Consider the following 15,569-nt stretch of genomic DNA (forward strand, 5'->3'; position numbering starts at 1 on the left):
TTTTTGCATGTACATGGAAAGTGTTGTCACGTTAGAGTTTAGGGAATTTCTGCCACAAATTACACCACTGTGCTGGTCTCATAAATACAAAATAAATCTACTCTATATTACTTGTTACTCCATATGAAGATAAATTACTTATTACTATTTGAGATTAGGCTTTACAATAGTATTAGTAGCAAGATCCATTTTGCATGAGAAAGCACTCGTATATAAACTGTCACAATGTGCCTAGATGCCTTACTTGGGTGACAACAACAAGAACACTATTTTTAGTTTTTAAACTAATGAACATATTGGATCCAAACAGCTTTGTACTTAGTTCTAATCAAAGTGAGCTTCTCCTACCTCCTTTCCACTCTACCTCATTGACTTCCCTAATGAATCACATGGCTCCCCTAACAGGTTTATGTTTACAATTCAAACAAGTAGAGAGGGACTCATTGCTAATACCACTGAAGAGAAATACTTAAACATAAAAAACTTTATTTTAGAAACATAACTGTTAGAATTAAAACAGTCATTTTTCATTGTACTCACATACGATAACTACTTTCTCTTGTACAATTACACGCCAACTCTGTCCACAGCTGGGGAATAATACCTGCATGTAGGCCTACTCAATGTAAACCATGTCTTGACTAATACTGGTGATTTATTTCATTATGTCTGTGTTTACACAATGTAACAGACCTTTCCAAAGCTCCAACCAACCCTTTAATCATATCTATGATAATATTATCCAATAATACCAGCTTGCTTCATCCTGCATTTATTACATGTATCATGTATGTACCTCTGATATACCCTACCTCTAACCCTACGTCGCCCCCTACTAACACTAGCTGTTAGCGTGTCCTTGTCCTTCTGCTAACATGCTAAAAAACTCTTCTCCGTTGACAAGAGCTAGCCAGCAAGTTCTCTGAGCAAAACCGAACCCTTGCAAATGCAAACCCACTTCTGAGTTATCCTCGCTCCATACCCGTCTGTGCTTTACAGCAAGGCAAGCTGAAGCACATTCAGTTCTAGGAAGAGGCTTCTCTCTAACGTACCCAGGACACACAGTATTTGAAATTCTCTCAAATACTTTTAGTGTTTGATTGAGTCTCCCTGGACCTCCAGATAAGATTTGTACCAATCATTCACAGATAAAGTATTTCTTAAGGATTTAAAATACTAATTTGACTGACGTCTGCTCCCAGAAATTTACCAATTTACCAATTTATCTGTTAAGGTCAACAAAATTCTGAGTTAAATGACATCTTGTGGCATCAACTTCCCTCCCCAAACTCTAACCTCTCCCCCACTGGTTCAACCGGTCCCACCCCCCTCTCGTCCTCTCAGCGGTGGTTGCGTCGGGTTCAGAGGTGACAGGGGTTAGAGGTCAGGTTGGCTCTGGCTCTGCCGTAGCGGAGGCGGTGGGCGTCACGGCAGGTCCTGTTGGTTTCTCCTCAGGCAAGGAGAAGGCCAGCCCTGCCAGCCGCCCCGCCCACTCTGACCCTCAGGCTCCAGACAGTGAGTCGGTCATTGTCGCCATGGAGAGGGTCTCTGTGCTCTTCGACAGGTATGCGCGCACACACACACACACACACTCCATTATACATAATTTGTACATATCTTTTGTGATGGAAAAAGGCAGCACCACACGCACACACACCTGCACCTGACATATTTTTTTGTTATTTTGCAGCTCTCCCTTCAGTTTTAACCCGTTTACCTCCACGGGTTTGAAGTGTGCTCATGAATCCGTTGATTGGGGCAACGGCTGTATTTTTTTTTTTTTACAAACACTAATTTCACTTGTTTTGTTTTCCACCAATATTTGCTCTTTTGGGGTTGCCCATTTCCTCTCAGGATCCGGAAGGGTTTGCCCAGCGAGGCGCGGGTGGTGTCCAGGATTCTGCCCCAGTTCCTGGACGACTTCTTCCCACCGCAGGACGTCATGAACAAGGTCATCGGAGAGTTCCTATCCAATCAGCAACCTTACCCACAATTCATGGCCACCGTCGTCTACAAGGTCAGCAGCAGGACATGAAATCAGAAATGACTCAACTATTTTAAGTCTTACACATTTTTATTCCGTACTACAACAAGCTCAAGAACTTCTTGGGATATTCTTTTCAATTCTATATTCTATTGAAAAAAGGATCAGATTAGACTGTTAATTTGACCATAGAAATGTTGTAATACCCAGAGGTATTTCTACCTCCCTTACTGGCAGTTTGCTTCTTTGAAGGAGTATTACATAGAATTTCAATGAAGGCCAATCTTGGTAAAACTGTTGCTTAGGTACCTCTGTTTAACTGCTGTAGCCAGCTCCTTTGTTGTCTAATCAGACAATGCGTTGTCAAGACAACGTAAAGCTGGAGCAGAGACACTAATGTCCAGGCTTGTAAAATGCAGAATGGATGAGAGCAGTGTTTCTGTTCTGCTCTCATTAGAATCCAATCAGAGAATGCCTAAATAACAAGCATCCATAATTCAAACGTGCTTATAGTCAAATAGAAGTGTCCCTAAAACACTTTCATATTGATTATGTAAGTACTTGGGCTTTCTGAACAATGCCTCAATGTAATCAGATTTTTCTTGAGGGAATTTTATTTACAGCTTCAGCTAATGCATATCTGAGCATAGAAAAGTCTCATAATTTAATAGATTTTGAATTAACTAATATTCCCCACTCGTTTCTCTTTGCTAATCCCTTTACTTTTCCTCCTCTGGTCCCCCTCCCTCCTCAGGTTTTCCAGAGGCTCCACGCCACAGGCCAGTCGTCTATGGTGCGTGACTGGGTGCTGCTGTCCCTGTCCAACTTTACCCAGAGGACGCCGGTGGCCATGGCCATGTGGAGCCTGTCCTGCTTCTTTGTCTCCGCTTCCACCTCCCAGTGGATCTCAGCCCTGTATCCTTAGTTACATGGCATGGATTGCCATGAGAAAAAGAGGCGGTTGTGTTGTGTATGTGTGGGAAAGTAGTGTAGGACTGTGAATGCATATAGACTTGATACTGCTTATAAAACGGTGTACAGCAGCTTTTGCCTCCAGTGTCTGTGGTCTGTGCTCCTTAACTCCCCTGCGCTTTCCCAGGCTGCCACATGTGATCAGCCGCATGGGCTGCAGCGAGGTGGTGGACGTCAACCTGTTCTGCCTGGTGGCCATGGACTTCTACCGGCACCAGATCGACGAGGAGCTGGACCGCAGGGCCTTCCAGTCCGTCTTCGAGACAGTGGCCTCGCCAGGCAGCCCTTACTACCAGCTACTGGGCTGCCTACAGTCCATCCACCAGGATACATCGCTCTGATGGGGATGGATAGAGATGGACATGGAGGCACGGAGAGGAGGGGAGAGAATGAGGAAAAGAGTGGTGGATGGTAGGGAGAGAAATGACAGACGTCCACGCACGCCTCGCCCCTCATCAAGCTGAGATGGAGGAGAAGAATAGAATGTGTCGTCAAAATCATCTACTGTAGCCTCACCCCTTTCCCTCCTTTTCACTGATATGAAATAAGTAGAACTACTGAAATCACCATGTCAAATGTAGAAGTGAGCATAAAGAAAAGTAAACGATGGGAGGTCAGAATTCATGTTAATTTTAGGACGTACGTTAGATCCAAAAGGACAGTCTCTGTAGAGAAAGAAAGAGTGACAGACTTGCACCTCTATGAAAGACACTGGCTCCAAAACCTTCGAACTGTGGTTCTGCCTACAGCCACATTTCCCCACAGACCATTCCTCGGGACGGATGACAGCGTCCTGAACACTTCCTCCTACCCAGCACCTTGATGAATATAGAAGATAATATTAATCATAAACAAAAGTGGATTTGTATATTTTCCTGTGAGGACTTGCTTGAGCATTGTGATGTCAATTAAGTAAAATAGAGAAAAAAAAACAGAAAATACAAAGTATTTACTATATTTAAAGTTCCAATACATATATTTTTCAGTGCATTTTGTTACAGAGGGCAAAAGATGTGGTTTAAAAACTGACAATGGGCTGACAGGAGATGTAGGGTCAGAAATGCCTGCTTGATGTTGTCAATAATTAGCTATCTATCTTTGAAGAGTTTCTTCTTTTTTATTTAAGTTACTTGTGCTCATTCTCTGACACCCGTATGAAAGAGCAAAGGGCAAAGAGAAAGGGCAAGTGAGTAAGATGTTTTATGTTTCTTTAAGAGTAAAAGGATCACTAATAGCCATAGTAAGTAATTTAGTTCATGTCGATAGGAGGGGAGGGGGGAGAAAGCTGTGATTGTATCTGTCACTGCAGAGGAGGCAACTTGTTTGCACCCGTTCTCAGCATGTTGCTATGATTCCTGTATCTCTGTATGCAGTGGCCTATTCTGGAGGCTTGGGTGGGAGAATGAAGAACTAGACAGGTATATCATGAGGCTCAGAGTGAAGTACATCGATCTGCAAGAAGTATGCCTTTCAGGAATGATCAAGAAAATGCTTCTCATTTTCACCCGTGTATTTTAGAAATTACACAGTGGAGTTTCAAGGGCCCAAAGGTTGTGAAGTCAAGTAAGAAAAATACCAAAATTGCCGCGAGGTGTCTTTTTGTTTGTATTTTTTACTCGACAGCAGCAAAAAAAAAAGTGTTTATTTTTTCTGGTTTTATCGCTTATCTGTCTAGTCCTTTTTTGTCGCATCCAAGCCTAGTATGATCCCCAATGCACCTGTATTCCACCTGTCCATTTGTTGTACTTTTTTTAATTCTCAGGATGTAAGATGTGATTATTATTATTGTTGTAATAAGACTGGAAGTAATTTACAGTCACCTTTTAATGGAGTACCTTCGTATATTATGTAAAAAGAGTAAACATATAATTGTAAAGTAATTCAGAAGCCATGGTGCATGACAAAATGAGAACTGTGTAAAGATGAGAGAACTTAAATAGACAGTGAGATAATGTGATGCCATTTTTTTTTTTTTTCTGTGTCTCTGTTTTAACACACACACACACACATATATATATATATATATATATATATATATACATATATATATATATATATATATATATATATATATATATATATATATATATATATATATATATATATATAAATATATATATATATATATATAAGATGTGGTGAATCAGTCGACCAGCGAATGCAGAAAGCATCAAGCTGATAATGTTTCCTTATTGAGGACTTGGCCTTGCGTTTGCCTGGGAGTGTGGAAGGCTTCGTCACTCTGTACATACACTTGCCTTAGATCAAGACTGAATACATGTCCTTTACATTGAAGCTTGCTGAAGCATGCACTGCTATTTCCTTTTGTAGCCCTTAATACTGTATTTCTATGGTTACGGTTGCCGGGCCAATGATTCCGATGATGGTTGCATGGAAGAGATGCAACGCAATCCAAAGGGAACCTTGTAACCTTAGCGACCAACAGCAGCTTTGACAAATCAACAGGTGGGGGGTGGGGGGGGGAATTGTAGCTTTAGCGATGCCACGTGACAGCAGAACATCTTTTAGTCGTCTTTTGTTTTCTGTTTTGTAAAGCTTTAAATATTCTTTTCTTGTCTCAGTCGAAGATTTGTGAATATGTCACCATTCATTGTCTTGTTGTGCGGAATATTAAGTATATCTGGCGCTTAAAAAACTTGGAAGTTCTTCTCACATCGATATTGGGCGCTTTCTTGTTTTTTTGATATGCAACGGGTCCTACATGAAACTGCAACATCACAGCCGTTTGTATGCTAAATACATTACCACTTTCAGCCGTTGAAGGCAGTGTGTGACTGATTTCCTTTGGTCATGTTAACAAGTCAAAATAATGTATTCACACAATAAATGACTAAGTCCCCTGGTGCTTGGCAGACTGTAGCTGTTATTGAAATTCCAACATGAGGCCTCCCTAAATGGCCATACCAGATTAGATGAGCCGAAGCGAGTCTCTCTTCAGTACCAGTTTAGTCTTGTGAGAGGGGGATGTTTTGTTTTCAGAGCCTCTAAGAAACTCATTCACAAACAAGATTAATATATTGCTTGACTGGGTGAATTTTCTGTTCATCTTGTCTTTTCGTATCTTCTCCAGACATAAGAGGAGCAATAGACTGCCCGGGGACCCCTGTTGGGGTAATAAGATTACCCAGAAATCTTTTGTGCTTTTGGGGGGTGGGGGTGGAGGCCATAGACAAAGGTCAGGTTTGATTGGTTTAACATGGTTCCCTTAAAGACTTTATTTTTTCGACATAGCTTCCTTATTTGTGTCCACTTACAGACTGAAAGACTCAGAAGATCAGTATATTTGACAGCAGTGTTGTCATCTGACTCAAGTCACCGCTTTAAGGTCTACAGAGAAAGCAAAGAATAAGTGTCATGGAAACTTTTTTTGCCAGGAACCTTACATGTCCGATAAGCTCAACCATGCCTTTACAATTAGCGTGTCAGTGCTTGGCTGTAAAAAACAAAACAAAAACTGCTTTCCCCTTTATAGAAAATAAAGTTTGGTGACCACTGACCCGTCGTTTTGATACAGCCAATGATCCTGTTTGTGAGGAGGCTGATAGAGAAGCATAGACTGAGAATGATCTGATTCCTTTTCTAGGTTCTTCAGTCTGGATCCCCAGCAGAACACTGGAACCTTCTGCACACCTTTTTTCACGATCGAAAAAAGGAAATATATATATATATATCTATATATATATATATATATAAATGAACAAGATTGTGTATTTAATTTAATGACAATATTTTAATGAGATTATCACTGGATATGGTATGTTGTTATAGAAATGAATAAAGTATTTAAAGATGTTTATCTCCTAGGGATTTATTAATGTATTAATTAATGTGCAATGTTTTGTGATTTGATAACATGATTTCAGTGTTGTACAACAAGCTTGACTGCGTTTTAGCATTGCCAGCAATGTAGAAGAGGGTGTTTCAGCTGTGTGTGTGAGAGAGAAACATTAGAAATATGACTGCTCAACACAGCAGACACACACACACAGGATTCACTGTGTGTCCTGTGAAAATCATACCTACATAATCAAATGGTGAGGTGGTTATGGCCAATAAAATGATCTGCTATTATCTACCTCGTCTTTCTCTCATGCCAGGAAAACAGACTGTTGCCAACCAACCCAGATAAGCCAGGCGGGCAACAAATGGTCCAGCTGGGCAGAGATCATGTAGAGCAGCACATGATTTGCCAACATGGGCTATTATAAAGGTCCAGCTCAGCAGAGCCTACTGTATTTGTTGTGATGCCTCTGTCAAGTCAGTTATCAGGGTCCTAAAACTGTTATCACATTTGATATTGTTTGATATAGACCTGTTGTTTCTTGCTGTAATTCCCTTTCATAGACTAGTATGAAAACTGTGCCTGTTGGCATTACAGCCTGTTGCTTGTTTTACACTGGCCATTAAGAGCAGTGTCTGCATGATTAAACAGAATTAACAGGATTACCAGGCAGCTGCCATATGGTTCATGAAGTACTATGAACTCTGGTAGGCTAAAAAACCTACATGATGGTAGGAGTATTAAGCAACTGTACATGGCAAGCACTCCTTTTGGTTGAACCACTCAGACATCCAAGATCTAAGTGGGATTTTTCATGTCAGCATTCGTGTGATGTCTTCTGTTGCCTTTTTTTTTTTTTTCATATAATTTACAAACACTAAAAATGGGGTACACCATCACCTAAAGCTGCACTGTATAGTTTTGGGAGGAAAAGTGACTCGTATACAAATATTTTGCAGATACTTAGAAGTGATTCCAAATCTCATCACATATTCAGAGGACAACCTTTTGAAGCGAAGACAACCAACAGTAAGTCAACAAGTTTGTATTGTATTAAGAGCTTCCTTCAATTTGAAACGGCAATCCACGAGTCAAATTTTACTCCAACAAAACTACATGATAGAATTTTTGACATTTCATATTTTCAAATTGCCTTGCTAAAATACACAGTGCATCCCAACTGTTTCACTTTGCTTTTACTTTGTCTAACCTCACCAACTTTAACTTGCCCTCTAAGAAAGCTGTTGGGCTGTGTTGTTCTGCACACAAACTTGCCGTGTGTTGATGCTTTTCAAGGGGTTCAGTTAGTATTGACTGCAGTATTAGTTCATGGACCTTGACCTGAAAAGATATAGACTCATAGGAATGTCCAGCAGCTGTTTGTCCTGCTCAGACTGGGCCCCCTCCCCTCTGCTCATGTCTGAGATCATGCATAAAGTTAGGGACCTTAAGAAACGTTTAGTATTTATTCTCTCGTATTATTTATTACATTGCGGGTTAAGTTTTCCCCATTTGTTTTAACTAAGCTCTATCATCTATGCCCCCCTCCCTCCCCAGTCTAAACACACCTCCCTCTCCTCCAGTCCTCCTCCTCTTAACGTTACTTCGCCAGATGGTGCAGTCTTTTCTTTTGTTTACCCATCGTCCCTGAGTTTACCCAACTAACCTTAGCTACAAAACTATGGAATCTGCCCGAGCAGCAGCATCATCGGACGCTGAGAAGTAAGTCATTTTAAACTCTCGCTGAATAAACTCATTATGGCAAACCAAACATCTTTGTCGGAACATAAAAAGACCTGCAGCCACCTTTTCCTTGGCTAGCCCCTGCTTTACAACTCAGAAGTCATATACCGTTAGCCAGCTGTTGTCGTTTCTAGCTGGCTATCGCCCGCTGCTTGGGAGTAAAAGACAGAACGATTCATGCATGCTGTGTTCAGTAGATACTCCGAGTATTTATAACATGGATGTTCGCTCTCTACGATGCTGAGTTTTGACACCTGTGGGGTATGCTACTGTTCATACTTTATTTGTGATTTCTCAATCTAACTTTTGTCAATTTCTCGACAAACTGTTGCATGTCTGACTGACATCTTGGGAAACCAATGACAGGACATAAAAGTCTGTGTACATTGTCGTTGTCATGGTTACACCCTGACATTCCAACATTCTGGAAAATGGGGGCGGGACTACAGCTTAAGCATGGGTGGATGCGCCTTTGAACAGCAAGTCACGGATATGAAGAAAAAGTTTGTAACTTTCGTAAATTGAAAGAATAAACGACGCATTTCCCATTTTTAGATGACCAGCGTATAGCATATGATCTCTTTCAACATCGGCTGAAATGCCGTATGGTAGTAACATGTAGCCATTAGCCACCCAATGCTAGCTATGCTAGCAAACTTACCACCATCTAAATGTAACGGGTCACCTAACCAGCTCGCTTTTCTCGCTTTTCTCAGTGAACGTTATGGGCTTTGTGTTGCCAAGTAGAGCTGTTGAATACATAGTAAAGGGAACAGACAAGTTGATAGTAAGCGAATGTTAAAGTTAAAGGCTTGGTAATCCCAAAGCGCTGGTGTTGTAGGCTGGTCGGTCTACCTGCTCGCATGCTGCTACCTTATTATGGCACACCAAACACTCAGGTGTGAAGAACGCCTCTGTTTGAAACCATACTTCCCATTGGATAGAGCTGTCCCGACTCCACCCCGTTCAGGTGTGGCTTTATGCATGGTCCAGTCTGCACAAACTGCTGTTGACATTGTCATTAATAATAATATCGTGTTTTATGGCGCCATATACATACAGAATAAGTAGAGTATGATAAAGGCCCGGGTAGAGGCAGGGAGAGCAAGAGTATGGTGAGATGCAAAAACTGCTGTTTGATGTAGCTCTGCTCTGTTGTGCTGCAGGTAACCTGGCCAGTGAACTGGGAGACAGTGACACCAGGATGGGAGCGCTGGCAGGGCTGTGCCAGAACTGAGGCCATGCTCTCACCCATCTGCTACATTTAGGGCCGCAGCTCGTTTTTTCATACCACCGTGACAGCAGAGCAGCTTGACAAGAAGAGACACAATGAATATACCCTGTGTCCCTGCTTAAGCTGAGCCTACAAACGTATAATGAGTAACTGAAATTTGCTGGATCAATAGACAAGAGAAAGATCCCCAGAACAATGTTCAGACAATCAGATGCAACTTCCAAGAGACGTCCTTGTGGTGGTGGAAGTGGTCTCAACTTATCCCAACCTCCCCCATCCTCCTCCTCCATGCAGCAGGGTCGTATCCGGGCTGTGGAGGTGGCCAGAGGGAGGACAGGTTATGGCTTTACACTGTCGGGCCAAAGCCCTTGTATCCTCAGCTGCATCCTGAAAGGGAGCCCCGCAGACTATGTGGGTTTGCGCTCAGGAGACCACATCCTCTCCGTCAATGACATCAACGTCTCCAAGGCGTCGCATGAAGATGTGGTCAAATTGATTGGACGCTGCTCTGGTGTCTTGAAACTTGTCGTTGCTGAGGGAGAGCGTCACCGACGACACCATCACCACCAACGCACCGCTGGCAGCCATCACCATAGCAGCACTACAATGGCAGCATCGTACCTGGACTCGTGCTCCAGCGATGACGAGTTGGACGGTTTCCATGACAACAGTGTTAACAACAACAACAATAGCAGATCAGGCTCTGCATCCCGTGGGGGTTGGTACAAACCCAAACTGGATTCTAAGCAGCTGGGCATCAACCGGGCAGAGAAGGTGGTGGCGGAGCTGCAGTCCGGAGGAATCTTCAACATGATCTTTGAGAACTCCAGCCACTCCTCCAGCAGCTCAGACAAAGACAGAGCAGTGGTTACCTCCCCATCCAAGCCTCGCCCGCTGTCTGAACCCGAATTCCCTCCGTACCAGAACTCATCCCGTTCCCGGAGCAACCCCAACCTGCTTTCTGAGGAGGAGATGGTCCGAGTTCTGAACGATGACTCGGTCTTCCTGGACTCAGACTTCCACCATCTCCACCTTCACCACGATGAAGAGCATGAGGTGGATGTCGGAGAGGGGGCCCACCTGGGCCTAGAGCCCAGCGAAGGCATCCTTAACGTGGGCATGATGGTGGGCTACCTGGGCTCCATCGAGCTGGCCTCCACAGGGACAAGCCTAGAGAACGACAGCCTGCAAGCCATCAGAGGCAGCATGAGGCGTCTCCGGGCCGAGCAAAAGATCCACTCACTGGTCCTCATGAAGGTATGGTTGAATAGTTTGTTACCCATCTGATGATGATGATAATAATAATCTTATTTGTATTCATCCACTTCATAACAGAGCTTTACAAAGGAGTAAAAAATAAAATGTTACTCAAAGCTGCTACTTTTAGTAGTCATGTCAACTTTTTTTATTTTTACTTTTATTATGATTATTGATCAAAAGGGATCAAATAAGTCAAATAAGTATTTTTCCTCTATTAGCAGTAACAGTATTAAGTACTGGCAACAAGGAATTTGAATAAGATTATGTTTCAGCAGTGTAACAACAGTATATAAACATGGAAAGCTGTTCTGTCATCATGTTCTTCTAAGTGATTTTAGGTCACTGTATTAGTGATTGCCTCCTTATTTTCCCTATTGTCGACTTGTAATTGACATTAACTTTATTCTCCCAGGTCATGCACGACAGTGTCCGTCTGTGCAGTGACAGAGGTCAGGTACTGGCCAGCTATCCTGCAGAGAAATTAGCCTTCAGTGCCTGTTGCCCTGATGACCGCCGCTTCTTCGGACTAGTCACCATGCAGGCCACGGACGACCACGATGATCGTCTCTACAGCAATGGGCGAGAGGAAGAGGGCGGTTTGAGGACTTCCTGTCACGTCTTCATTGTGGACCCAGACCTCTGTCACCACCAGGTATGACTGGATGACAATATGATATGTGATAAAATAAAGATTTTGTACCATTTCCAAGATGATAACTCTGTTCAGCATATCACAACATTATCAACAGAAAACTTTTGAATTATTTTTTTGGTTTAAAAACCACACACACACTGTACATTCGGTTCCATAAAATCTCAACACTAAAATAAATATAATGACTTCTCTTGGTGTATTTGATGGTTTTTATTTTTTCTCCACTCTTTGCTGATGTCCCACAGCCCTTCACAGAAAACTTGAGCTTAATTTAACTTAGTGTCAACCAAGTAAATGTGAAATGTTAATATAAAGAATTTTCTGAGCATGATACTTGAACATAATCTATATACAGGTAAATCGTGTTCAGATAGCAACAATTCAGTATAGGAAAATGTCTACCTGTTGACTGATCTTCCATGGCTATTGTAATTTCCCCAGGTCCATCTGGGTGTGGCCAGGAGGTTTGGCTTTGAGTGTACCCCCGACCCAGATACAGGGGGCTGCCTGGAATTCCCCCCCACTTCTCAGCCTCTCCTGCAGTTTGTCTCTGTCCTCTACCGGGACATGGGGGACAACATAGAGGGGGTCCGGGCCCGGGCCTTCCACGATCCAGATAACGACGCCCAACAGAACCACAGCACTAGCAGCAACAGCGATAGCGGGATAGGGAACTTTTTACCGGAGGAGAAGAGTAACAGAGTGCTGTTAGTGGACCTCGGAGGTCCTCCTAACCATAACCACATCCCCGGGCCGCGCCACTGGGACAGCCCCCCTCCATCCCAGCAGGCCTGGAGCCCCACGCAAGGAGCCACAGCCTCCCACCCACCTCCCCCTCCGCCAGCTCCGAGAAACGGCCACTACCGCCACGAGCCGCACCTGGCCGACCTTCCTCACCCTCTCCCCTTGTCTCACCCGTCTCACCCTGATGTCCCTGGGAGGCACTCTCGAGGCGTACACCCACACCCGCACCACTACTCGCCGGGGAAGCGGGGAGGAGCTGTAGGGGGAGGAGAAAAGAGAGGAGGTGGAGGAGCAGGAGGAGGAGGGGAGCAGCAGCGTTGGCTGCCAGTCCACGTGTTGAGAGACTGGCGTCAGCAGCACCACCACAGCCACCTCCAGGGCCTGAGCAGCGATCAGGAGTCGTACGCGGAGTCGACCGACGGATGGTCCTCGGCTAACTGCAGCACCTTGCCCCCGCCCATGAACAAGATCCCGGCCGACCGCTACCGGGCCCCGCTGGCCCCCGGAGACCACCTGCCGCCACCTGGAGGGAGCCAGCCTCCTCCTCCACACCCCCACTCCCACACCCACAGGCTGGCTGTTCAGAAAGACGAGTGGGCTAAGAAGCTGTTTGGTGCCGGGGACAGGGAGAGGGAGAGAGCTGGAGCAGAGAGAGGCGAGAGAGAGAGGAAACGAGGGAGCGCCAAGGAGGGGGACAAAAAGGTAAGCTTGAGAGTGAGTGATAAAAGTGTTTGAATTAGTAATTACACTTGCTCTTTTTGTTGGTTTCCATGCTACTCAGTGATTTTATTTTTCAGATTTGTTTTATTCTTATTTTTCTGATATTTTTAGTAGAAGTAGAAGCCTAACTCTTTTCTGCATAGTGTATGTGTAGGTCAACTCATCTCACTCTCCACTATAGCATTCTATGATGTGCTAAGCTGTGCCAGTATCTGGGCTGTGGGCTTGTGGAAGGGTTGTGTTAAAACTGGCCCTGAGATGAGAAGCCCTTGACAGCAGGCATCAGCCCCCATCACACACCCTTGCTGTGGAAATGTACTCTGAGTAGAGTGTGTATCCAAGACTACCCTTTATTGAGGCTATAAATTCATCTGTGTTCATCCCTCTGCTCTCTATCGCTCTCTATCTCCCCTTCTGCTTTTCAAGGCCTCGTGCTTCAGTCCTTGAGTTACTCACTCACTAAGATGTAAAACTTGCAGTGGTTTTGAAATTTATGGTGAGCCACGTTCAAACCCACCACCATCCGTGTTTTACCGAGCACATCACTTGGTTTTCTCCCTAGACTCAGTACGAGCAGATAGATAAGTTATTTATCCCCACTACTCCGGTATCAAATCATGTATTATTCACTAGCCAAGCATCTGCCTGCACCTGAAAACCACCTGTTTCCCATGGTAATGAACACACACCTGAGTCTCACTGGTAACAATAGACTAGTTTTGAGACTTGTTTTAGTGAAGCAAAGATATTCGTCCACTGCTACTTTTTTGAGTGGTTTAAAACAAATTTTTGCTTGCATATTAATGATGCAGAGATTCAAACAACATGGTTATATTAGTAACACGGGACAAACAATAAATGAGAACTGTATGGCAACTATTTTCAATTAAGATTAGGCTACAGTTGAATAGATTGCTTACATTGTTTTAGAAGAATACATTTCCTGTTGCATTGAGGTCCATTGTGTCAGTGATGGGCTGTTTACTGTTTACAGTCGAGAAAAAGGAAGAGAGAGATACAGACAGAGAGATAGAGGGAGGGAAAGAGCGAGTTACTGCAGTACCGGCATCACTCATCCAGCTTGACTGGATTCCTGCTGCATTTTAACCTGCCGTCTGTTGCAATACCCACACGCTGATTCTCCCCTTCTTCCTTTACATATTAGATAGTTACTGGGGATAGACTCTTGTTTCTTTGAGTTTGAGGCAGGCTGGTGCTTCCCCTCGGTACGGGCCTGGGTGGACAGGGTGCTGGGGACCCTGGGGGACAATCAGAGGAAGTGTGCCGCAGGCTGGGGGCAGGGTGGAGGCAGGGGGGGCTGACAGTGACAGGAAGGTGGATGTTAACCTCTTTGAACAATGTCTTCAGACCTGAGACGCAGAGCCTTGGAGGCTGTCATGGTAAGCCACATGACTCAAGATTGGTTTGTCAAGAGAAGAAGCTGCATTTATTACAGATACATTTATTACCAACAGCCCAAGTTTTTTTTAGAAGTATTTTTTGTTCACTTGTAACCTGCAGTATATAGGCTTAATCCTTTTTTAATTGCCTGTTACTATTTGCCACAAGGTGGCACTGTTTCACTATCTAAACCTCTTTAGCCTGCAGTCGCTTGATTCTCCAAGGGAAATAAATTTAGGGTTTCATTACAAAAAACTATATATCCATTTTTGGAAAAATCTTGGTACCCAAAATTCATCTGTCAGTATTTCAAGACAGGTAATCCCATCACAAGAACATATCTTTAAGACTTATACAAAGACTGATTCTATTAACAATTAACCATAATGTGGTCTACTTTAATGTCAGAAATCTTATTAGAAAATTGTATTGCAATCTTAATTATTTTTCAAATATTGTATTGTCAGCAGTCTGTTGCGCATTTGATGTAGACTGTGCATGCAAGGTTTTAACTCATTTTATGGAATCAATCAGCCCCAGGCACATTGATGCGGTTGTTGTTTTGCAAGTAATAAGTGTCTTGTTGCGTGTGTGTGTGAGTGTGTGTGTGCACACGTGTGTTCGTGTTTTTTTGTGTTTGACAGCTGTGTTGTCTCATAAACAGGAAGAATGTGTCTTCTCTGTGTAGAGACATCAAAATAGATAGCGGGAGTAAGAGTGTGTGTGTGTTTGTGTGTGTGTGTTTGTGTGTGCGTGCGTGTGTGAGCGAGAGAGCGAGATCAACTGCACAGATAAGAACTGAGAGCTTTCCAGTTAGATCTTGCCTTTCAGATGTTTCTCTGAGCCAGCTCTAACACAGCCACACCCAAAACAACCCCAGCACCACTGACTAAGATCAACAGTTTGTCATTTTTATTTTAACCCAAATCCCAGCATCTCTTAAAAGGCCTTTTGTTTACCTTTTGCTTCATTGGTATTATAAATAAGAATTGTTTTTAACTGACCGGGGTAAACAAAGGTCAGGCAAAACATGAGAATGTTTGTGTTCACATAT

General features: G+C 43.5%; 2 protein-coding genes across 6 annotated transcripts in view; both read left to right on the plus strand.

Moving 5' to 3' along the window:
• Positions 1–15,569, plus strand: part of htt (huntingtin) — a 102,986-nt gene that overhangs the window by 34,689 nt on the left and 52,728 nt on the right. For 2 of the 5 annotated variants that reach the window (XM_078290360.1, XM_078290365.1), the window contains exons 63-66: positions 1,345–1,564; positions 1,855–2,017; positions 2,739–2,899; positions 3,084–4,959. In XM_078290360.1, coding sequence (XP_078146486.1) covers positions 1,345–1,564; positions 1,855–2,017; positions 2,739–2,899; positions 3,084–3,297 — 758 coding nt within the window. In that variant the 3' untranslated portion in view covers positions 3,298–4,959. Of the gene's footprint in view, positions 1–1,344; positions 1,565–1,854; positions 2,018–2,738; positions 2,900–3,083; positions 4,960–15,569 lie in introns of those variants that run through there. The other 3 variants (XM_078290366.1, XM_078290368.1, XR_013507493.1) reach the window with 2 other exon arrangements.
• Positions 9,931–15,569, plus strand: part of rgs12b (regulator of G protein signaling 12b) — a 46,998-nt gene continuing 41,359 nt past the window's right edge. The window contains exons 1-3 of the mRNA XM_078291596.1: positions 9,931–10,992; positions 11,408–11,647; positions 12,092–13,096. Coding sequence (XP_078147722.1) covers positions 9,931–10,992; positions 11,408–11,647; positions 12,092–13,096 — 2,307 coding nt within the window. The remainder of the gene's footprint in view (positions 10,993–11,407; positions 11,648–12,091; positions 13,097–15,569) is intronic.

This window comes from Centroberyx gerrardi, chromosome 3, assembly GCF_048128805.1.
Source record: "Centroberyx gerrardi isolate f3 chromosome 3, fCenGer3.hap1.cur.20231027, whole genome shotgun sequence".
NCBI classification, from domain to species: Eukaryota; Metazoa; Chordata; class Actinopteri; order Beryciformes; family Berycidae; genus Centroberyx; species Centroberyx gerrardi.